We start from the raw sequence: 23,742 nt of genomic DNA, 5'->3' as shown, positions 1-23,742 counted from the left end.
GCGTCGTCCATGTTGATTTACGGGCTTTGTAATTATTTTTCTCATTTTGAGACCTCTTTTTCCTCGCAACTTGGAGATCCACTGAGAATAGGATATCTCGTAATTAAAACTATTTATAGTTACTTTTGAGGTATTCGAAGCAGCTTTGTTCAACCGAAACCGAACAGGAAAAAAACACTTATAGTAGCTACAGTAAGAAAACCGTAAGCATTCTTCTGGTACTGTGAAAAAAATAAAGTTTGGCCAAGAATTTTCAAAAAAAAATTTCGCGCCCAAAACGCTTTAGTTCACAAATGCACTAAAGCGTTTTGGGCGCGAAAATTTTTTTTGAAAATCCTTGGCCAAACTTTATTTTTTTCACAGTATTTAGAACTCATATCTCTGAATACAATTGATATAACTGTTCTAGTCGACGTTTATTTCCGACAAAATTGTTAACAATTGAAGCAGAAAATGGAAATTTCATGTGAGAAATTAGTTTATTAGCTAACGTCGGACTAGAATTTGAGTGTTCAACAAGGAAATACATGAGAGAAGGGATGTTAAAAAAGAGTGATAAGTCGGGAATCAGATTGGAAGTCATACTTTCTTTGAAGTGTTTTCAGTTTCTTTGTAGACAAATAGAGCTCCTGAAAAAAGAGATAATTGGTTCGTTATTTCGAGCGGTGAGAACTGAATTACCGTCTTTCATGGGTGGCTTTGAACATAAAATGGATCGCTGAGTCTTGTTACATTCGACGCTCACAAATCGGTATTGACTTCGACAATCGTCGTGGATCTCATTTCCAGTAAACTGAAAGGTTTATATATGCCACTGAACTTTATTCATTCCCGCACTCACCACAGTACATTTCTTCTCTCTTGGCATTTTCTCTGTCCATGGATCAAATTGTAATCCCTTATTTCCATCTTCCCATCCGAAATCTCTGTCATATTTCACATATCCAATCCATGTTTGTTCATCAACTGTATAATTCTTATCAGTTTGAACAAGAGCTGACACGAATCTGGCTTCTCCTTCATTCTGAATAGATGCCACGTACGAATTCTCCTTTTTACAAACGTCACGAGCTTCACTGAACTTCTTCGACTCATCGACTCTCTGGAAGAAAAAAGAAGGGGTTAGAAGATTCCGAGTCGATAATTACCTTGTAGCACTTTCCACTCTTCGCTGTTCCATCAAAAGAGTAATAGCTCCATCCTTCTTCGCAAGTTGGTTGAGACTTGATCTTATCTGAAATACGATACATTTCCTTTGAATCTACTTTTTAAGCCAAACCTTTTCCAAGAGTCACTTCACAAAGAACTGATTTCTGTACTTCTTCACATGGGAAATCTCCAAATTTGTATTGTGTTCCCTTGTGTGGATAGTTTGGAAGTTCATTTCCAGTAAACTGAAAAAGTGAAACGACGGCTTCCATAAGATTCTTTCCGACTTACCACAGTGCAATCATTGATGTTGGGTGCTCCTGGTAGCCATCTAGTGAAATCCATCGCTGTATCATCTTCATAAACATAATACTTCTGATGAATACGATTCAATCCAATCCACGTTTGATCCGAAAGTGCATCTGGTCCATTGTTGTGAAGCAAGGCTGAAATACAAACGAATCAGAGTCCCCGTATCAATTCATAACCACTACCTGAAAGCAGAAGTAACTGTCTCTCATTATGAATGGATGCCAAATGACCGCCCTTGCTCACGCAGAACAGACGGGCATCCTCAAAATTCATCGGTTTTTCGAATCTCTTAAAACAAAAAGCCGGAGCAGATGCATTCGTGTTGAATTGTGACCATTCTGCAGGACAACCTGGTTGTTTTTCAGTGAGCTTTGCAGCTATTGCTACAGCATTTCCTGGCTTGACAGCAGACAAAACTGTTGTTAGATCTGGTTGAATGGTTGTAGTTGTTCGTTGATTTGCTTGAGCTGCATTCAAAGATTCATCAATATCAGGATCTTCCGTAGTCGTTGGTGGTTTTATTGTGGGCTTTGGGTCACTCGACTTCTTCTTTTCATTTCCAAAAATTGACGCAGCTGAAGCAACATCTGCTTCTTCCACACTCTCTTCTTGGTCACTCGTCTTCTTTTCAGATGCAGATTCAGAAGCAGATGCTGCAGCCATCTTTGCACTATCCTCTGCCTTCTGTTCCATACTCAACGAAGCACTATCTTCACTTTCATCCTTTGAACTACTCTCTGATTTCTTCGAGTTCTTCTCACTTGCAGACATCGCTGCTGACATTGTCATTGCTGCCTGCTCACTCATCTGATCTGAACTTGATTCTGACATCGAATCAGAACTTGAACTTTCACTTTCTCTCTTATCCGCACTCTGCATTGCCATTGCCATCTGATCAGCTACAGTAATCGACATACTCATCGACTCTTCATCTGTCTGAGAGTCAAAACTTGAGGTATTCGTTGTTCTTGAATCTGCCCAATTTGCGTTGACTGTGTATCCTCCGATGAGAGTTGCAGCGGCTGATAACAAATCTTCTTCCGTATACTTGTCATAATCTTCCGATTGTGACGCCATTTCTTGTGATTTCATTGCAACAACAGTTTTACCGATCTCTTTTCTCATTGCAATTTCAGCAGAATCATAAACTTCATCCAATGATTCATCACTGCTAGAGTTGGAAGATGCAGATGAATCAGACATAGATGCAGACATTGCAGCACTTCCGCTCATTGATTGTTGTGCTGACATACTTGCTTCTTCTGCATCACTGTCCTCATCGTTCTGACTCGATGACTTCTTATCACTTGCAGACAGAGCCATCGCTTCCGATTTCTTCTTCTCATCTGAAAGTGCTGCATTCATCGACTCATCGATGTCTTCTTCGTCCTTTTTTGAATCCTGTTTACTATCGGAACTCTCTTCTTTCTTCTTTTTCTCATCAGCAATTGCTGCGTTCAAACTTTCATTGATGTCATCTTCTGAAATTACAAAAAGATGTTACAGATTTCAGAGCATGCTCTTCAATCCCACCACATAAACTTTCCAATCATCAATATTCTGTATGAGCCCCTTTTCCAGAATGAAAAGAATCACCCCCTCCGCTGCTGCCCAGCGATTCATATACGCGCGAATACCGTATACCTACCTTCCGTCTTTTCTGGTTTCGCTGGTCTTTTCTTTGCTGGAGCTCTCATTGCGTGAACTGGGGCTGGTGCTGAAATGATTGCTTTAAAAACCTTCAATTTCCAGATTATCTTTACCATCTTTAGATTTTCCCTGAAATGTACACACAAATGGTAATTTCTGTGCCACTGGAATCGTATGCCACAGTCCTCCAAGGGACATTTTATCAATTGCAACTCCATAATATCGAGAATCAGGAGCCCACATTTCATTGAATTCAATCTCTCCACCATTCTCCCAAGCGATATTGCACTTCAAATTAGAAGCACCAACCCAGAATTGTGTTCCGTTGGTTACTTCCAAATCTGCGTTGGCTGAAGAAGAGAAACTGATAGTAAAAATGAATATAGTTGAATACCTGAGTAGAGTGATGAGTCATCTTTATTAATCTTATCTGCTAATTGACCTCCAAGAGATACACAATGCCTTCTAGCAGCTTGATAACTTTTCGGAGTGTTATACAGTTTGTAGCACGCATTCAGACTGGACAAGAAAAAATAAATGAATAACTTTTCAGATGAAAGCTACTTACCTGGTAACTGCCAACGGATTAACAGATCCAATTTTGCATTCGTAAGGTTCCGAATGATTCTGCGTGAAAACAAGAATTGGCTGGAACAGAAGTAGGAACCATATTGTGGTCCGTCTCTGCATTTTCTGAATTTTGTTGTCGAATAATGAGAACGTCGTTTTCAGTGTGGCGGGGTATGTATGTGATGCTGAAACAGTGTGCAGAAGGTGGTTGTCCGTATCACGTTTTATCGTTCATCCATACTGTAGGCGTCCATAAAAATGGGTTTTTTATTGAAGGTAACGCGAGCAGGGAAATGGAAAAAAGAGGAGAAGAGTATGAGCGTTTCGCAGAATCCATTAAACCCGCCACAGCGTTTTTAATCGGAACTTTTTGTAGGCGGTGGGTCACAAATAAATGATAAAAAAGTGATGGTAGTGAAAACAAAGAAATCAAGAAAAAATGATTTTCAGATCGATGGAACACGTTGAATCCCTTGATTCATCGGATCCTACCGTTCTAGGTCTTCGGTCTTTTCCCTAACTGTTTTCAAACTTCACAATTGTTCTGGAACCGATTCGGTACTGAGTTTCGGGAGCTTCAGGACGATAGTTCTAAAAGCAGTAGTCACTCCAACTCTTGGCCCACTTCTATTCTTCTGTTTCTTTGCTTTGTTCAAAAGTGATTACTGTAATTCGTAAAGATATGCTCGGAAATAAACTTATTTGCCAGAATATTTTATTCATTAAAACTCATTGACAAGACCAAAATCATTTCTGCAAATCCAAAACATAAAATTTGCAGCTAAAAAGTGAGGGGTTAGTGTTCCGCAGGCTGCTGATCGTATTGTTTCAACACGGCGTCCAGAAGATTCGCCGTTTGTTTGTTATTCTACAATCAAACATTTTCTTTTGAGAATAACGGGAATGTTTCTAGCTTACAAGGCTGCATTTACTGCCAGCTGCTTCAAGTTCTTTGTATAATTTGACAGCGTTTGAAACGGCAGTATAGTCTTTCATACGATATTCGAAGATAGCATAATTGAGGACCTGGGATCAAAAAAGATTCGAATGATTGGCAGAAAACAAAACTTACAATCGATGGGAATGGCTGTAGTTCAATAGATCTTTTGTATGCGAGTCTTGCATTCTTGTTATCACCCATGTGAGATAAAATCACAGCCATTGCACCAACTGCTTTCGCATTTTGCGGTTTCAGTTCTGTACATAGTTTGATGTAATGAAGAGCAGAACAATGGAGATTCATGATATCGTGGAGGACTCCCAGGTTGTAACTGATTCTATAAATGATTGAAACTGATTATTCTGGGAGAAGAAGCATGTTCAACTCGAGATGTTCTCAGGAGTAGTGAAACAGAGATGTCGAATTAATTTTTAACAAAAACGAACTTATAATCCAACGGATTGATGAATGAAGCTTTTTTCAATGCAGAATGCGATGCAGCTGCTTTGTTTCTTGCCAGAAGAGCGATCCCAATATTGTTCCATAGACATCCATTATAATCACACACATCTGCCGCAACTCTATTAAAAAACTCTTTATTTCAATTAAAATATCTCGAACTTTTCAACCTGTATTTATTCAATGCAACGTCATGATCAAAATGGCTTTGCATAATCGAGCCGATTGTCAGTAGCGCCTGACTATTTGATGGATCATAAGCCAAGCAATTTCCAAGTTTCTCGAATCCTTCTTGTTCATCTCCCTTTCGAAGTAAGAGTAATCCTAGTCGAATCATGACATCTGTATTGTCAGATTCTAATTTCAATGCAGATTGATATGCTGCAATGGCTCCTTTCGTATCTTGTAATTCTTCACAGAGTCGACCCAAGAAACAGATCAAAGCTGAATCTCGACCAATATCCGGGCTAAAACATTCATTATTTTTGTAGAAGGGAAAGAATGAAATACTTCATGAGAACCGTTTTTGCAGATTCTACTGGATTGAATTGTTTTCCATTCATCATTTCAGTGGGGAAATGATAAAGTGCTCTGGCAAGCCAATACCAAACTTTCGGATTATTCTTCATCACCTCACTCGCTTTTTTCAGTTGTTCAACAGCAATTTGATGACGTCCCAGAAGGAAATTACACCTTCCCATCTCGTAGTAATATCTAGAAAACTCTTTTCGTCATTTCCTGACTCTTTTACACACAGTATACTCACCGTTTATTCTTCCCTGAAACCTCATAAGCCTTCTGAAAACATTCCATAGCTTCTTCCAATTCTCCTTCATTTCTTGCAATCAATCCACGTACATGAAGTGCTGCTTCATTTTTCTCATTATACTTCGATTGAATCTCTCCAATCAATGACTTGCATTCAACATAATCTCTTTGTCCGAAATATTGATACATGAGAGCATTTGAAGCATTACAATCAAACACTTCAACTATTTTAGGTGGTGGACGGTCTGGAGGTTTAACAGAAACCTCTTCTTTTGTTTCCAATTCTAATGGTTCCGGCTAAAAATTAATTTACTTTCTTGTCAAACTTAGGCTTATAGAATTCAGAAACTAACCTGTGGATCATCCTTCTCGTTTGGGAGAACATCAGTTCCGATTATTTCGTCTTTATTACTTTCTTCCATTTTTTGAAAGAGTATTGAATTTCTCCTCAGCCCCTCGCCTTTTGCTCAGTTGCCATGGAAACTTGAAGACGCGCGCTCTAGCAATAAAACGAACACGAAGAAGGAGAGAAAAAGAGAAACAAATTCATTTTGCGATGAGAAAAATATGTGAATTGCAAACAGAATGAGTAACATAAATAAGACAATCGATACTTATGAGATACATGCCAGATAAACGAACTTCTCAAAGTTTTCAACATATGGAGCCAGTGCTCCATGCTTGTATGGCAGGAACTTGCGATTCTTCGAATCTTCATTTTCGTCTGCTTCTCGTTCAGCCAGAAGACTGCTCAGTTCTTCGACAACTCGACTGAAAACACGAATCTTTGTTTAACTTTGTTCAAAAAAAAAACTAGACTTACTCAATCCGGGGACAACTGTTGACATCGAATACATCAATTTTTTCCACATTCAATGGAACAGCGACATTTCCAGTTTTGGGATGGATACAGAACGGAGATTTGAGCAAGTGATTAGTTCCTGAATAAAATGTATTTTTTAACTAAATGGAAACTGCTTTTTACCTGTGGATACATTTACATCAAGACGCGGATAACATCTTTGGAGTACGAAATACAGCAGGAAGTTGCGATCTCTCATCACCGGCATCTTAATAGTTATCATCAATCAGTTGTTTTTTATTGAAAACCTATCGACTCACAACATCTTGGAGGCCGTCATTCGATGTTAGATTCCGGCGATAGCCTTCATCGAACACTGAACGAAGCATATGCCATCGTTCTTCCGGTGTTTTGAACGTTTCTAGAAGATCGAGCATTTGTTTTCGAAAGCCTTCGGATAGATAGGGATAGTCCAGGAAATCACTATTTTCCAACCATCCTTGTTCCAAAACCATCTTCTCGAATATTCCATCTTTCATTGCAACATTGAAAGCATCACGAACAATTGGAGGAACTCTCGTCATTTTGGCGCGACCCTCTGTTACTTCACAATGTCCATTTTTCTGAATACGTAATGTTCAGTTTTTGCACAATTACATATGAATTCGATACCTTGAACAAATTCAATCTTGTTGCAATCGCAGACCTTTGTGTGTTATTGAGCATGCGCGCTTTCTTGTCTCCCACCCAACAATGGACTCCTCTTCTTCCGGAGAAAACCCACATACGGGCTTTAAAACCGAACATGTCATCAAGTTGAAAATCTAAAATCTTCACAGCGAGAACCATAAATTTCCAGCATTTTTGACAGACTGTAGCATTCCTGAAAGCAATGTCCTAATTTTTTTTCACCAAATCAGCACTCACTTGCAACAATTACGGATTGGATCGTAATCAGTTAAATCGATATCAAAAACAAGTTCTCTCTCAACAGCCTGATAATCTGTATGTCTTTTATTGTTGATCGGTTCGTGATTGTATACAGCTCCGATATCAAGCTTCTCCGGGTTAGTGCTTGTCAATGCTTTAAAAAATGAGAGTTCGTCGTGATAACTGCGATATCTGATATGAACGTCATCGGCGAGAATAAAAGCAAATTCACGTCGATTGAAATAGTCTCCATAACCTGGCAAAATTGAGAGAAATACAAGTTTGAATCTTTCCAACTTACTGAGGCCATATCGGAGCCATTTAACGAACGGCTTAGCAGGAAAGAAGTTTTTATAGTAAATGGGTAAGTCTTGAGGCAGTCTGATAGAGTTGTAGGACATTTCTGAAACACAAAACGTCTGTTTTATTTGGAAAACGGAAAAGAAAACGGAAAAGAAAGCACGGTTTGAATTCGCATTTCCCGCTTAGTGCAGTGGAGCGCGTTTGCGTTTTTAATTTTACCTTCAAAGTTGCTAGTTTTCAGTGGTTTCCATCCATAGAATATTCTCATTTTGCTCAATGACACCCTTAACACATTCAAAGGAAACTCCATCAACGAGTTAGTCAACTTATCATTGCAGAAAAACAAAATTACCTTTTTAGGTACGCAGGCGGTGGTTTTCGAGTTCAACAACTTGGAAGATTTATATGGAGTTCTCAACTTATTGGAGCTCCGACGAGAATATCTATTCTCGGAGATACGGGCTTTTCATAACATACCTGATAACAATGTAGGTGAAAACTGTTCAATTAGGTCGTTATCTGCCAATTTCAACGAAAAAAAAAATCAACCGCACAGTTTGTAAGATTTCAACTCTTCTTCGACATCCAAAGTCAATATTTTCGAGTGAAAAATACATTTTCAGGAACTTCTCGTAGATTTTCAAATGAAAAATCCTCCACATAATCTGGATATTGCTTGGGAACGAAGACTGAAACATCTTTTCCGGTATATGTTGGATCTCGAAAAGCTGATGTGGAATTTATCAACACTTGGCGGAGCATATTCAGCGATGGGTGACTTTAACACAGACTACGTAAGTCCTAATAATTACAAAACTTTCGAGTTTTGTTTTTGTTTCAGGCAAAGACAGCTGCCAAAATAACAGCGCATCAAATTTCGCTCGCAAAAAAGTACGGAGACCCTGTAATTCTTGCCCGTTGTTATTTATATACTGCACTAGCGGAAGCCCAACTAGGACATCTTACTCAAGCAGTGAGCATTGTCAGGTTGGCTTAACCGCCGGATTTATTTCTCAACCGACCCGAGTTTTCAGAGCTGTTCGACATTGGTCAAAGCAAAATCCAAACACTGATATTGTGCAGAGATGTTGTGAAGGTGTCTACCAAAAGCTTCGCGCTATTCATATTTTCGGAATCGCCGGTTCTAATAAGTGATAATTGTATATGAAATAAATTCATTTGATAGCTAATGAATCTTTACAATTTGACAGATTGAACTAGCAACTGAAACAGGACGAAAAGGGACGAAGGGGGTTAACGAAAATTAGAGTTAGATGTTACAATATTCTTGTTCATGAAAGATTCCGAAGACATAAGCGACGATATAATTGAATATCTGTCGGCATGAGAGTTACTCTTTTCGCGTGATTACAAATCAACACGGATCCCTCGAACATCTCCACCATGAACGCTTCTGCCGCTTCTTGAAGAGCCATCAAAGCGTCTGCACGAATCCGAAAATCTTGACTTTCCGAAGTTGCTTCGCGCATAATTTCGTGGACAAGACGTGCAAAGGGAGCCTGAAAATAAAAGATTGTGTTCATTCACGCGTTGGAACTATTACTTTCTGAATCAGCATATCGGTGGACTTTTGGTATTTTCGAATTTCCTCAAGCGCTCTCTGTCCAGGTCGCCACTTGCGATTACGCGTCTTTGTGACTCTGCTTTTTCCTGAGCGCATCCTCACGTTCTGAGCATTTGATGGCATGCCCACATTTTGCGACGTTGATGGTCCGTATTGCCCTCTATAATGCGAGCTAAAATCAGTGTTATGAGTTCTTTGATTTGAAGAATTTTGAGTGTGATGACTTCTGTAGTACGACCCAGAATCATCTCGACGTTGGTGGTGAGCAAACGATGGAGGAGACCTGAACTTGGGTAATGATGCTTTGGTGCAAGATTATCAAATACCGAGAGCGTTGACGTCGCTGGGGTGCCATATTCTCATCATCGTCTTCATCAGAACTGTATCTTCTATTCCGGTTTTCATAGGAGCGTGAATAAGATTGTTGATTCAGTCTGGTGCTATCGTGGAGACCCTGCAAAAAGTATGTCAGAAATAATTTATTGAACTATCACTTTGCCGGGATTTTCAAGATTAACTAACTGTGATATTCATCTGAGAATCGGTGGCTCTCCGCCGTGCGATTTCTCTATTTTTCTCTTCATTCGAAGACGCGTCTCGTCGTGTATAGTATTCATCTTCTGCGGTTTCTTTTTTCGTTTCCCATTCACGAAGCTTTGTTTTGAAGCGCTCAATCCATCCTTGACGCTCCATATTCGGTTCGTCTCTTTCTTCTCGTAGCCACTTTTCGATGTATCTTTTTGTCAAATTCATAACCTCCTGGATTAATTCTGGGTCTCTGTTGAAGTCTGGAAGATGGCTGATTCTGGAATAAAATAGTAAGCATCAGCAAAATAAAAAGAAACGGTTACCTGCGATATTCTGATTTGATATACTCTGTATCATTTTTTAACTGGTTTGTTGTGCTCCTGGACGGTGGATCCACCATTTCTTCAATACGCGGTCCATTGTGGTGCATCTGATACATTGAACAATAACAGTTAGATTGAATGAATGAATAAGAGTAACTGTTTTGGATATCAATTCGTCGAGTTGTTGAGTACCACCGAAACTCTATATTTCAAACAAATAGAGATTCGCGGCGAGAAACGCAGAGAAACACACAGACACTCTGACGTAAACATGCAGACGCTGTCCAACAACTGACGACAGTTGGACGAGAAGACTGTACTTTCGCAGAATGTACAAAATAAAATTACAAAACTGTATTTATGAAATTGAATGTTTCATACCCAAAAAAAGGTACAATAAATAAATTTAAAATAAAACGGAAATGGCGAATTGTATTCATTTGGAATTTTCGAAAGAGTAGCAGATGTTTTCGAAGAATCTGAAAGAAGTTTTCTGATTTTCAACTGAAATATTTAGAGCACTCGTTCATTGCGTTTCATATTCAAATCTTTCTTTTTCATGCAAGATCTGTCTTCTGATGGTTTCTGACTATTTTCATTGGTTAAAGATCATATATAGAAAACTGTCTTCCTCTACCAAAAAGTGTTCCGCATCGTCCCGAAGTTCCCTATCAATATCCGTTTTATAAAAACGTTTTCAATATGTTCACAACATCAACACACACAACATCGTCGATATCTGTTTCTGCAAAAAAGTCATGTCACTGCTTCGATAAGGGAACATAAGAAGATACAATGAAATAAGGCAAAGTGGCAAACTGTGTATGAATACTATCATCGTGCGTAGAATACGTAAGCATCACGTAGACATTCTACGAACAGCGTCATAACAGATAGGAATTCTTGAAGTCGCTGTCAGAAACTTCACGACTGACTTTACCGTTATTGAAAAAGCGAGTTTGCTGGGTCCATCAACTGCATCAACTGATTCAATTTACTAAATTTGTTGTATTGTCGAAATAAAAAAAGTGATACCCGGTGTTTGCGGACTCAATGCTAATTTTTAATAATTTTGCATTGAGTCCGCAAACACCCGGGTATCACTTTTTTTATTTCGACAATAAATGTTCGCAAAATGAAAAAAAAAGTGGGCAACAAGTGAAACGTTTCATGAGAGCAACATATGAATCTTGTAGTGTTGTCAATGTTACACATACTATACCGTATTCTTGAGTTTCCCATTTTTTAATGATTGGTACGATATCAGAAATCATTATCAGGTAAAACTTATCATTTTGGCTATTTCGGATACCGTACATCTGTCGCTGCATCTATTTATATCAAATCCCCTTGTTGGAATTTAGCGTCGAAACTATGGAATTCAAGATTATACATACGCTGAAAATTCTTTCATATCCCGAAGTTGCCGAGAAATCAAAATTCTCAAATTGAACTTTTCAAGGGGATTGAACTTCCATAAACTCTTTTTTTCATATCCATTTTTTTTTCTGACATTCACCCCCAAGACCTCTTCAATCATTCAACCGAAAACACATGTCGATGGCATCGACCCCGTCTGTGCCCTTCCACGTGCCCATCTTTCTCTCGTTTCCTCTTTTCCGAAAGCCTGATGATCAGCCGTCCGAGACATTCGAGACGCAGAGATACGTTCGGCGCGTCGCCCTTCTTTTTTCAATGTGTTTAGAGTGGAACGAGATACAAAGAGGTCATAGAGAACAAGAGATGGGAACGATAGACTCGCTAAACATCGAGAAATATACAAACAGACAGAATAAGAGACCGAGACAGAGAAAATAAGGCGCCCGCTCCCCACAACCCCTACGACCATTGGGGCGCTGCTGTTGGCCTTTAACATTTATGTGAGTGTGTGTGGTGTGTTTCTCGTCAGCTCCTTCTTTTCCATCTCTTTTTTCCAATTTCTCTTCTCATCTCAACCATCCGTTTGTGTTGCCTGTGTTGCCTGCTGCAAAACCGATCAGTCCACCACCACCACCGCCGTCTTCGTCTTCATCGCCGCGAAACTTTTTTCTTCCCATCATTCGGAGCGTCCCCCAGCCAGTCAGTCAGCCTGTGTATGTCTATCTGTCTCGTCTTCTCTCGTCGTCTTCTTTTTTTCTTCGGCGCCCGGCTCCCACTCCTCCTCCCTTCCCGAACGTATTTCGATCGTCTCGTTTCGTCCCTGTCTAAATCTAGCCGCGGCTGAACACCTGACCTTCTGTCAATTCATACACCTGTGTCTGTGACGACACTTTATTGCAACACTTTGTGAACCAGCATACCTTATCTAAAGTCACAATATGGCAGTTTCTATTTTAGAAGTCATTGTGTTCTGATCAGAAACCTTCTCCCTTTTTTTCATTGCTTTCCCAAAAGTGTTCAATCTTCTGTAACTTTGGTACATTCAATCCTGTAACTGGATATATATATATATATATATATATATATATATATATATATATATATATATATATATATATATATATTTTTTATTACATAAATGTATTGTTTCATATTCTTTTGTTTCTTCTTACCCGTGTATTCTCCATTTCCATTTCCTTTTTATCTCTTATCTCCATTTTTCCTTTTCTTTCTGTCTGGCTCCTTGCGCCTTACCGTACCTTTCGGGAAACAAACGAGCGTACGTTTTCGCTCCGAAAAAAGAAGGAGAGTGGAGGTCTCGAAACGAAAACGACACAAACTGCAAACTCTCTGACTCCCTGTTTCTCCGTGTCAAAATCTTCTCAAATCTCTTTCTCTCAGCTGTTTGTGACCCCGAAAACAAAACGATGCGAGGGACCGGGCGCTTCCGATCGGAGTAGCAACCAGCAATCCATCAGGTGTTTTCCCCTTCTCTCTAATTCTCAGGATCCTTTTCTTTTACTCTTTCTCTCGTCTCCAGATCCCGATAAATCCGATTCGCAACAATAGTTTTCAACATCGAATGATAAGAGATCGCAACCGTCCGAATAGTTCTTATTTCCTTCTTTTCATCATCTTCTCATTCATTTCCTTTACATTCTTAACCTTCTTAACAGACATCACAGTTTTCGTGATCTTGATATCGCTTCTTCTGAGTGAATCTTCATCTTTCTGATGAATGAGATTTTCTGAGTCTCATCCAAAAAAGTTTCTACAGCTTGTCCCACCATTACGGATTTGACCTGTTGGAACTTTGCTGATCAAACTCTAATTTCGGCTCATACATTTCGAAAATAATCTCGATTTCTGAACTCTCACACATTCTAAACTCTACATTCAAAAAATCTAATAACCGCGAACACTAGGTTTATCGAAAATTGAACACTTGTCAAAGCACATTGAAGCATACGGACACACAGACAGACTCTGAACTTTAATGACCCAGATGACTTGCTCCTTCTCTTTCGAATTTCTTTCGTTTTTCTCTTTGTTTACCCCCTTTTCCATCACAAAAAGTTGCGAACTTTTCCCGACTAAAAACTGAGAAACAGATGGTTAAAACGTCAAGACGATACAGTTGAGTGAATCATAAAACAAACGAAAAAGTGTCTGGAGAAAAGAAAACAACTGTTCTTCCCTCCTCAACACCGTTTTCTCGATTCAATCTTATCTTCAAAACTCTTCAAAGCTTCCCGTTTCTCTTTTTTTGAACACATCATCTTCCTTTTCGGTTTTCTACATCTACAGTAGTATCATCTGATTCTTTTCCTTCTTCTTTTCTCTTCTTTTTGTTTACGATTAGTTTGGTTTTCGTTCCGTTGAACAATCAGTTGTTTCCTCTGTCTGTCGAGAGACGTATCGTTAATCAGCAATGATGCGTTTTTTGTGTTTTTTTTTCGGACAGCAAGAGGTCAAAAGCTCATTTCAAATGCTCAAGAATCTTGATGAAAATGTCAAGAAGATGTCTAGAGAGAAAGGTCATTTAGTTGCTTTAATTAACTTTGTTATTTTGAAGTGATACGTGAAAAATATAAATTGGTTCAATCTTGGACTGAGTTAACTGAAGACATCGAACCAGGAACATACGATTTCAAGGATTACTGTAGTTTTATGTTTATGTTTTGAAACTTTCTAAGACAAAAGTAAAGATAAATTTGGTCTTTGAGTGTCCAAAATATGCTGATGTCTGTGAAAAACCGAAAAATCGTTCTTATCTGATTTGCAAGTTCCTGGTTTTTATCTATTTCTGTGTTAATTTCGAAACAAATTGTAGTTTCCAGAAGTTATGATTAAACATCGATTTATCTGAAGTCGTCTCTGTTTTCATATTCTTTAATTTTATATTACAACTCTTTTGTTCAAAACTATTTTATACTGATGTGTTGATCTTCGGCTTGACTCTGATAGTACTAAATGGCCTAAAACAGAAATCTCAATTTCCAAATCTGATTCAAAATCACCTGTTTTATCAAAACCTATTCCTAGTCCACTCTTTCATCTGCGCTTTTTGCTCATTTCATTATACATTTCCCTTATTTTTTGATCTCTGAATGTCTTCTAAATAGACTCCGCCTCTTTTCAATTTCGTCTAAAATTGACCGCTCTTCCTCCCTCCTGAATAATCTCAATTTGAATATTCATGAATAAATTCGCACCGTTACCGTAAGAAAAGAACTGCACTCACTCTCAAATGATAAGCTGCTGCGAGAGACGAAACGCTTCTCTCTTGACTCTCGTAATGTGTAAAACATGCCATATGACACACTGACAACCTCTTCTTCGATCTTTCCCCTCTCTGGAATTTTCTCCTTTCTCTCTCTCTCATTTTTTTGCTTCTCTTATCACTTCCAGCTGATCAATCATTCTTTATGATATCCTCCATAAGTTTCAGGTAATCCAGACGGCTCCCATCGTCCCCTTCGTAGTCCCCGTAGTACTAACAGTGAGTTTTTTGATTCTTCTTTTTCCTCCGAAATTCTAGGTAACAATTGTTATCTTTGCCCTCTCTTATCACTGACTTTCTCAGCTGAGAAAAAGAGCCTATCTTCTTTTTTTCTCAACAAAAGAGATGGCATGAGTAGAAAGAAATTGGTGATAAGAATGTGGAAAGTTACTATTACGTAAAAGAAAAGACAAAAAACTATTTTGAATAAAAAGTTCAAGAAGTTAATTTTCAGGTAGATCAATAGTAGAAAATGGTTCGTTCAGATAGTGCAGAAGAGGATCAAATCATCAATGAAGATGGGTGAGTTTCGAGAGTCAATTGAGAACTGGAATGTCTAGAACTGCTGAAACAAAGAGTGATAATAATGAAGGTTTCAAGATTTTGAAGTATAAAATGAATAGAAAAGTGATCAAGACATAGTAACTTAGCATCTTATTCAGTAATAACTGTTTCGAAACCTTAGGTTTTTGGCTTGGAAATCAAAGAAGAAACTGAGTTTTGTTTGGTCCAATGTTTTTCTAGAAGAAGCAAATCAGAAAAAAGAGAATCAATATAATTTCCAGACCGGATTATATACTATATCGTTTAGAATTAGGGTGCTTTTATATTCAAGGCATTAGAAACAACTTGTATCTAGTTGAGAGTTCTCTTCAGCCAAAGACATTATATAGGTTCTCACAACATTTTTCTCTCAATGAGTTCCCATGAGACACGAAACAGTAACACCTGGCAACAACTAGACAAAACATAGATGTTGAGAGACACAGAGAAAACTCATCTGAACTTTTTTAAACGCTTTTTTCAAGTATGGGAAACTACATATTTGGGATGGTCCCGCCCAATAACTCATCTGATCTCTGTCATTTTCATTCCAGAGTCTTGAGATAATTGAAGGCAATCAGATAGTCCTATTTCTTGTTTCTTTTATTTTTGTGTTTTCGAAATTTGTGATCATAAGATCAATGTTTCATTTTCCTATTTTCTTAAATCTTCATACAATTCTTTTTTTCAGATTTGATCTAACTGAAGAGGACGAGGAGATGATGAGTTCGGGTACAGGTGCATTGCCCGTGACTATAACCGACTGGAGTTCAATGACAAATGGACGAATTGCTCCACCATCCATCATGTCGGCTGCTTCGGCATTCGACCTGACGGCTTCTGGAATGCAGAATTCGTTACGTTCCGTCTTGCCTACCTCGACGATTGGGCATGCACCAATGCTCGCCAACCGGTCTCTATCTCAACCGGCGCCACTGTCACCGACATCGCTCGACCCTGATAGAAGGTTGGTTGTTGTTGAACCGAGTGTTCTGTAACTTAATGATGTATAGATCCAGAATGCGGAGGCAAATCGCTAATTGCAACGAGCGACGGCGGATGCAGAGCATCAATGCTGGATTTATGGCTCTTCGAGCTTTACTTCCACGAAAAGAAGGCGAAAAGTTGTCGAAAGCGGCGATTCTGCAACAAACTGCTGAGATGGTTCATCAACTTTTGGGAGGAAAGAGTATTGATGATTTGCCGGACGGTGGAGAGCCAAAGAAACTCAAACTTGAAGGTGAGATTTTGAGTTTAATTAGAATTTAGAAAATACAATTTTAGAAGATCACCAAGACGCTGACCATCATGCGCAAATAGCTCATCTCCAAACTGTTTTAGAAACAGAAAGAGCCGCTCGTAAATCATTGGAGAACCAAGTAATTCAGCTCCGTGAGCTGCTACAAATGACGACAACGTCATCTCAAGCATCGTCCCCCGTGACACCAAGATCCAATGGATCATCTGGTTTCAGTCTACCACCATCGTATGCTTCATCGGCTCTTCCAACTCCGTTGAGAGAGTCTCCTGAACGGAAACCATCATTTCATGACTCAACAAGTACTCCATTGTCTCTACTAACACTCAATGGATCCCCAACGTCATCTGAGTCATTGACGGCGCCTCGAATACTTCATCCAACGAGGCTGCCGAGTCTAGAAACAACTGTCATCCGTCCGACACCTTTACCACCTATATCTGGTACGGTTCTCTTTTTTTCGAAATGACATCTCAATAATCTGCTATTCCAGTAGAAGTATCATCGCCATCTCTGTCAACTCCATCGCCATTGACGGCCGCTCCGATAATCTTCTCAACAGCGCCACCTCAATCGAGTATTCTGTTCCAAACGGTCACCTCGGCCATGTCGACTGGCAATTCAACGCCCGTCGGATTGCCGCATCATCTGCAGGGACATAATTCTGCGTTTGTGTGAGTATTATTATTTTTATGATGGGGGAAAGTATGGTTTGATCGCTAATCGAGAATAAAACGGAGGGATCGAAAAATGATTGAATCTTGTAAAGAAATACGTCATAGGCTCGCGGTAGGTACAGTACTCCGTCAAAAATGGGTTGTCCGTAAAAAAAAGTTAGGAAAAATAAGATATATCCTTTTTTCTTTCAAGGTATTATGATTTCTGCCAAACAATAACATTTACAGTTTCGTACATTACATTTGAACATTTCTGAGTTCGTCAGTCACTTGAAAATTCAAAAGTTGACAACCTTTTTGACTGTGATGTAGATGTTGAACTCTCGTAATTTCCATGATAGACCGGCGGCCTCATGTCATGAATGAACAATAATTTTCAAAAAAAACTTAATTTTAAGATACTTCCAGAACTAGATCTACTGAAAAATAAACAAAAAAACCATCAACCATTCATAAATTCGTATTTCAGGAGTACCCAACCAAGTATGTCATTGTCTCAATCAATGCAAACAATTGTCGAGGCGATTCGTCATTTGGAAGGAGGATCTCATTTCATTCCAACATCTCCTCCACCTACTTCACAAACGTCACTCGTCCGCTGAGCTTAGATTTTCAAATTATTCAATTTTCCTCTCTATCTTTCTTCAGGTTGATCCTGTTCTCTTAACTTCTTTTTTCTCTCTCACCTGGCACACAGTATCTATCACATTTCCATCTTTTTATTACAAAATATGATGAATTTCTAAGCAAAGAATTCGTTTCTTTTCTTATTTTTGTTTTCTTGTTTTAGGTATCCTACTTGTTGTGTTTCTTCAAATGTTTTGTGCCGATTGTGGTCTTCTTGTCATTTTAATCTAATCTTCCTCCTCTTTTTCTAGCTTCAAATTTCTTTTTTTCCGCTCTCACGGTCCTTTTTTTTCTCATACCCGATGTTGTTTCTCACACCCCACCGATAACTTTTTGTTCTCTTTCATTTTCTCTTCTGTCTCATTTTCATCTCCAGGCACTGCCCCGTTACTTTTACAAAAATCGTGTCGATTTCCTTCCTATTCTTTTTTTTTCACCCGGTGGTTTTGTTGACCGTATGTGCAGCTTGAAACACTTTCATTTTCAGACCTCAATTTATAACTATTGCTATTCCGCAATAATAACTAATTTAAATAAATCTCTAAAGTACAAGCTTATCTGAAAATTATACGTAAATGATACCACGTTTTTATGAGCTGATTTATGATAATTACAATGAAGAAATAAACCGAAAACAGATAAATTAAGCATCCCAACACCGATAACAGTAGAGATCCTTGTCAAGTCAAAAAGAATCATCCCGGTCGGAAATAAGTGAATTAAAGTCCTCTTGTCAGATAGCCATTTTGGACCACTGCTTTGTACTCGTCAAGCAAATCTTGCACAATATGCGTTGCTTCGTCCATCATGTCCAATGAGAAATTATCCTATAAATACGAGGAGAATTGAAAAGAAATTATTGTTGTGGCACTCACAATTTTTTCAAATTTGTCAATGAAGGCCTTCTTCGATCTGAGTCTGTCATACTTCGACAGTAAAGATTCAAATAATGGAGCGACACTGGTACTGTTATTGAGCAACAATCCGGAAACCTTGTACTGTGGTCTGACGTAAGGAGATAATGGGGCATGCATCATTCGAAGAGGCTTCAACATGTAGAATGGAGGTCGTTTGATTTGGAACTGAAGGAAAAAGTAACTTGAGAGATCGATTGAATTAAATATAACCAACATCGACAGTCTGCTCAGCGGACATTATAGTATGAGCTTCAATTTGTCCTTGGAGGAACATGTAAGCTGATAACATACAGTCATTCGGTCTGACACGAGAAGCAGTCGACACCATCATTGAAGTTGGTTTTAGAAGAAAACGAGTAACATCAGCAACAGAAGTCTTACGTGTGAAGTTCTCATTCGGATCGACAACTGGGGAAATGGCTGTAAAAATAATGATTTACAAAATAAAACATTGTAGATATTACCGGACTGGATGAAATGCATTGGTGGGAACGGGGCCAAATCTAGATATCGAATGGACGGACAAACTGAAGAATTGAAACGATACATAGCTGTAGAAGTACTCATGATTCTTGCAACAAGAGAGTTAATGTGATCGAAAGTTGGGGTATCTGTTTTGAACTTTCCAGCAGCGAGACGATGAAGTGCTGCATTGTCAAGAACAACTACGTGATCTGAAAAATAAATTGATTGATATTTCAGTTTTAACTATACAATTTCCACCAGGATTTTCAATCAGTCTCTGCATAGAAAGAATCCAGTTGTATGGATGAACAACAACGTCAGTAGTTCCAGTGGCATCACTGTTAGCGAATACACTGTATGTCTGAATCACTTTTTTCGGAAAAGCTTCACGAAGACTTTCAAGTAACAGTGATCCGGTTCCAGATCCAGTTCCTCCAGAAACACTGTGTGTGAATAGAATACCATCCAAGTTGTCGGTGTTCTCTGCCTCTCGAATAATGATATCCATTATTTTTTCTTTAACTTCCCTGAAAAGTTCCCGGTTATAGTTCATTTTTTTAGAAGGGACTACTCACTGTCCTTGGAAATAACCACTAGCCCAGTTATTTCCAGCACCACCTCCGTGATCAGACATGAAAATGTTATCGGTGTTGAAAAGATTTGAGAAGCTTGGCGACTGCATCATTCCGTTGATTACTCGAGGTTCCAAATCGACCAGTACTGCTCGGGGAACGTAATGATCGTCATCTGCTTGATAGAACAATAAATCCTTCTTGTCATTCATGTCGTCTTCGTGAGTTGTTTGGCCGCGCCTGAATTTTTGTATAATAATTTCTTACACATTTTTTCTCTCACTCATTGATTCCATGTTCGTCGACCATCGATTTCCAGAACGCTTGAGCCAACTGGTTACCGCATTGTCCAACATGGACAGTCATCAAGGCGCCTGTTCCGGACATCTGTTGAAAAATGTGTTATAGAACAAAATCCCCCAAAGCGAACCAAAAGTAACTGCACATTTGTAGAAAACATCAACCAAAGAATTAAAGCAAATGTCAAAAAATGTTTGGTTTTTATTGGAAATTTCAATAGAGAAACAGTGAAAACAACAATAACAACAAGAGTAACAATTCAATAGGATAGCAATGGTTTACGAAATGCTTTGCTCGTAGGATTCCTCAAATTTCCCCCGAATCGTCGAGAAAATCTGTTCGACACTTTCGAACGCTTTTACTAATACTTCCAACGCATTGATTCCATCCTTTGTCTGCACTCTGAACAAGATTTTGTCTTCGAGCGGATGTGGGACATTGTAACCACAGAATTCGACTTCGTCCCTGAAAAATAATACGAAATTGAAGAAACTTTCGGTAATGATCTTGCATGACCGGGCTAACCTTGCTGACCGGGCTAATTTTAATACTTCTACCGGTACGGTCGCATCCTCAGTTACTACAAAAATTATTAGTCACTGTGATCAATTCTCGCTAATTTAGCAAACAGACAACGGTGAGAAGTTTTGTTATAGTTCTTACAGAGTTCTAAATATTTATTTTAGTAAGAAACTAATTCGCTTACATTCTGCTCAGAATATGTTTGATGGAATTTCCAATAGTGTGGTCTTCTTCGTACAGAATAAGTGTCAAATTCGATGGGTCTTGTTCGAAGCTTTTTGGGTCCAGCTAAAAAGAAGAATATCGTATCGGCATTTAAGTATTAAAAACGTACAATTTCCATTTTCTTTTTTGCTGGTACGTTCAAATCTTCTTCCTCAGCTTCTGGTTCGACTGGGGGTTTCTCTTCAACTTCCATAGCTTCTTCAACAGGCTTTTCAGTTTTTTCGCTTTTCTTGCCCATTGTGATAGTGGTTCTAAAAAAATATATATCGAATGCTTTCGATTAACGAAGAAAGATATTTTTAGCAATTTATCACGCCCCTTTTCGCAACGAGTGCGCGCGGTTTTTGCAACAATTATGCACACTTTCCTGTTTCACTTCAGAAATACTTGACATTTCGTACAATACTTATGATGATTGATACAGAACATGTTATAGAAAACACAAATATATTGTTGATAGAGAACATGTTTATTTCCGCACGCATGATAAGAGAAAAGTCACGTGGCGAGGGTAAGTCGAAACGAACGAAAAACAAGTAGGTGGTTCGCTCTCAACAGAAACGAATTGCATAGTTCATAAAAATAGGAAAAAGAGCACCACATTCAGACAAAAAGGTAGAACCGATCATTCGTACTGAAAAATAAGCAAAACGAGATTGCTTTATAGGACGTGATCACGGAGGATATCGAAACAGTATCGACTAGTAAGAACGAGTCCGAGCATAAGAAAGATTTTAGAAACACGTGCAGTTAAAAAACTGGTAATGGTTTAGTTGTTGGGAGAGAAAGATCAAAGTGGATAGATTCATATGAACGACGAGTTAAATTAATGCTTCAGTGATGCGGTGTAGTTCGAACCACATGGTTACTCTTCCTGGCTTCTGCGAACACATTGAGCCACCTTCTTCTTGAAATCAGCATAGTTTTCACGTTGCATTTTCTAAAAAAAAATAAACATGAGGCAATTATTTGCAAGAAGTAAATTTACAGCAGCATCGACATTTGCCGGGGATTCGAAGTTTGGATCAGTGAGCATAGAAATAACAGACAATAGAATGGTTTCAACAGTATGCACCGGCAGCCAGCGTTCTTCCGGTCGTTCGTATCCCCATCTGAAAATGACTTATTCCACAAAGAAATAACATAGTTTAAACTTACTTATCATCTCCCGGATCATGAAGAATCGAAATGCACACGTTACCTTCCTTATCAACTGAAAATGTATTACGTGATAAAGTTTGAATAGTCCGCACTCACTATTTGGATGCCAGATCTCTGAAACGAATTTCATCTTCGGCGGCTTCTGAGGATAGTCCCGTGGAAAATCAAGGATCGCCTTGAAGAAACCTCCCTCGCTGAAAAAAGAATAAATTCACACTGAATAAGCAATTGTCATCAACTTACTAAAGAGTATCCGGTGGGCCGATCACCAGCACTTCCCATTTATAGATATCATTGTCGTCGACAAGTCCTGCAGAGAATCCGTCAACGGGAACCCTTCGCATGTCTGAAAACAAAATTGTTTTTAGTAAATCAGAGATCATATTTACAATGAAACTCACCTGCTAGCTGTTTTTTGAGAAGCAGGGAAGATTGTTCCATCCTGCTGAAATATTAAAACTGATTCGGAGAGTAATTACGAAAAAGAAATATATATTTTCCAAACGAATAGAGAACACGCATCAATAAATCGATTGTGACGGATTTTTATAAATAAAAGGTACAAACATGCAGTTTTCGACTTTTTATCCACAAGATAAATACAAAGATATCGTATTTTAAAAATGATTCGAAAATTCGTACAATAATTGATGAAAATGACCTCAAAACGGCCGACGAAAGAGGTGCCAGTAGCGAGGCGAAAGCGAAGAGTGAAACGTGATTGTTAAAGACGCAGGCACTTTCGGCCGAGGGTCTCGCCGCGATATTACGAAATGCGCGCTTGTTCAAATTTAAAACTTTGCAAAACTCTGTTTCGTACAGCTGTCATTGGATATCCAATATTGGAGTATTTCGAAGAATATACTTCATAATTTATGCGTTATTCTTGCAACTGCTCTGAAAACGAATAAACTGTAAACTGCCAATTGTTGGGCAGTGCTTGAAAAACTTGTTCTTAAAAATTTGGATTTTCATAATTTTTATTCAATTTCAATCCGACATCTTGAAAGCTGAAGTCGAAAATTCCAATATTGTTGTCACACCACGCATATTTGATTGTTCAAATTATACAAAAATAGAAGAATGCGAAATAACTTTACATATTAAAATCTACGAAGAGTTACTGTCCTAGCAATCCCCTGAGCTGTAAGAAAAATGTTCATTTGTGGGAACATTCAAATACACAAGAAAACAAATGTTTTGCATTTTGTAGAGCATTGATTTGAGAACATATACAAAAAAAGAAGAAAACTTTGATTAGAGTCGAGGGAATGTGTGCCAATAGAAGGATGATGACAGCATCTCCTAATTATTATTAGATCTCGGTGCATGCAGTGAAAGAATTCTTTGAATGATTTGAATTGGAAGGTGGGAGGAAAGAAAGAATTGGGGGATTTGTGGGAAAGAGAGAAAGATTGGATGGTTTTTTTTTGAATCGGCGCGAATCGGGAGACACATTTTTACAAACACGGGTTTTGAAATTCTAACCGTTC

At 38.6% G+C, this 23,742-nt stretch overlaps 9 protein-coding genes across 9 annotated transcripts; 2 read left to right on the top strand and 7 right to left on the bottom strand.

Moving 5' to 3' along the window:
* Positions 1-579: 579 nt before the first annotated feature.
* On the bottom strand, positions 580-3,801 carry GCK72_009483 (uncharacterized protein; the record flags this gene model as incomplete). Its single annotated transcript, XM_053727400.1, has 11 exons — positions 580-629; positions 682-793; positions 842-1,102; positions 1,149-1,234; positions 1,280-1,394; positions 1,441-1,595; positions 1,644-2,942; positions 3,110-3,178; positions 3,225-3,461; positions 3,506-3,630; positions 3,680-3,801. The coding sequence occupies 11 exons, from the start codon at positions 3,799-3,801 to the stop codon at positions 580-582; spliced, it is 2,631 nt and encodes an 876-aa protein (XP_053586977.1).
* Positions 3,802-4,477: 676 nt separating this feature from the next.
* GCK72_009482 (uncharacterized protein) lies at positions 4,478-6,270 on the bottom strand (the record flags this gene model as incomplete). Its single annotated transcript, XM_003113153.2, has 8 exons — positions 4,478-4,549; positions 4,600-4,707; positions 4,754-4,958; positions 5,068-5,202; positions 5,251-5,547; positions 5,591-5,794; positions 5,847-6,145; positions 6,202-6,270. 8 exons carry the CDS (start codon positions 6,268-6,270, stop codon positions 4,478-4,480), a joined length of 1,389 nt encoding a protein of 462 aa, XP_003113201.2.
* A 192-nt stretch (positions 6,271-6,462) lies between these two features.
* Positions 6,463-7,981, bottom strand: GCK72_009481 (uncharacterized protein; the record flags this gene model as incomplete). The annotated part of the gene is made up of 7 exons (XM_003113063.2): positions 6,463-6,619; positions 6,672-6,789; positions 6,834-6,918; positions 6,971-7,273; positions 7,323-7,533; positions 7,578-7,836; positions 7,882-7,981. The coding sequence occupies 7 exons, from the start codon at positions 7,979-7,981 to the stop codon at positions 6,463-6,465; spliced, it is 1,233 nt and encodes a 410-aa protein (XP_003113111.2).
* A 178-nt stretch (positions 7,982-8,159) lies between these two features.
* On the top strand, positions 8,160-9,038 carry GCK72_009480 (uncharacterized protein; the record flags this gene model as incomplete). The annotated part of the gene is made up of 5 exons (XM_003112936.2): positions 8,160-8,199; positions 8,244-8,371; positions 8,507-8,677; positions 8,725-8,870; positions 8,918-9,038. The coding sequence occupies 5 exons, from the start codon at positions 8,160-8,162 to the stop codon at positions 9,036-9,038; spliced, it is 606 nt and encodes a 201-aa protein (XP_003112984.2).
* A 137-nt stretch (positions 9,039-9,175) lies between these two features.
* GCK72_009479 (uncharacterized protein) lies at positions 9,176-10,426 on the bottom strand (the record flags this gene model as incomplete). Its single annotated transcript, XM_003113300.2, has 5 exons — positions 9,176-9,403; positions 9,448-9,751; positions 9,795-9,922; positions 9,991-10,273; positions 10,320-10,426. The coding sequence occupies 5 exons, from the start codon at positions 10,424-10,426 to the stop codon at positions 9,176-9,178; spliced, it is 1,050 nt and encodes a 349-aa protein (XP_003113348.2).
* A 5,028-nt stretch (positions 10,427-15,454) lies between these two features.
* Positions 15,455-18,062, top strand: GCK72_009478 (uncharacterized protein; the record flags this gene model as incomplete). The annotated part of the gene is made up of 6 exons (XM_003113094.2): positions 15,455-15,504; positions 16,217-16,492; positions 16,539-16,765; positions 16,810-17,226; positions 17,277-17,457; positions 17,930-18,062. The coding sequence occupies 6 exons, from the start codon at positions 15,455-15,457 to the stop codon at positions 18,060-18,062; spliced, it is 1,284 nt and encodes a 427-aa protein (XP_003113142.1).
* A 744-nt stretch (positions 18,063-18,806) lies between these two features.
* Positions 18,807-20,428, bottom strand: GCK72_009477 (uncharacterized protein; the record flags this gene model as incomplete). The annotated part of the gene is made up of 7 exons (XM_053727399.1): positions 18,807-18,914; positions 18,963-19,169; positions 19,219-19,424; positions 19,469-19,678; positions 19,728-19,996; positions 20,045-20,281; positions 20,325-20,428. 7 exons carry the CDS (start codon positions 20,426-20,428, stop codon positions 18,807-18,809), a joined length of 1,341 nt encoding a protein of 446 aa, XP_053586976.1.
* A 191-nt stretch (positions 20,429-20,619) lies between these two features.
* On the bottom strand, positions 20,620-21,326 carry GCK72_009476 (uncharacterized protein; the record flags this gene model as incomplete). The annotated part of the gene is made up of 3 exons (XM_003113312.1): positions 20,620-20,806; positions 21,048-21,151; positions 21,198-21,326. 3 exons carry the CDS (start codon positions 21,324-21,326, stop codon positions 20,620-20,622), a joined length of 420 nt encoding a protein of 139 aa, XP_003113360.1.
* Positions 21,327-21,953: 627 nt separating this feature from the next.
* GCK72_009475 (uncharacterized protein) lies at positions 21,954-22,690 on the bottom strand (the record flags this gene model as incomplete). The annotated part of the gene is made up of 6 exons (XM_003113253.2): positions 21,954-22,028; positions 22,077-22,200; positions 22,247-22,301; positions 22,346-22,443; positions 22,493-22,595; positions 22,651-22,690. The coding sequence occupies 6 exons, from the start codon at positions 22,688-22,690 to the stop codon at positions 21,954-21,956; spliced, it is 495 nt and encodes a 164-aa protein (XP_003113301.1).
* Between the last annotated feature and the right edge of the window lie 1,052 nt (positions 22,691-23,742).

The sequence above is a fragment of the Caenorhabditis remanei genome, chromosome III, assembly GCF_010183535.1.
Source record: "Caenorhabditis remanei strain PX506 chromosome III, whole genome shotgun sequence".
Lineage (NCBI taxonomy): Eukaryota > Metazoa > Nematoda > Chromadorea > Rhabditida > Rhabditidae > Caenorhabditis > Caenorhabditis remanei.
This window is presented reverse-complemented; position numbering and strand designations above follow the sequence as displayed.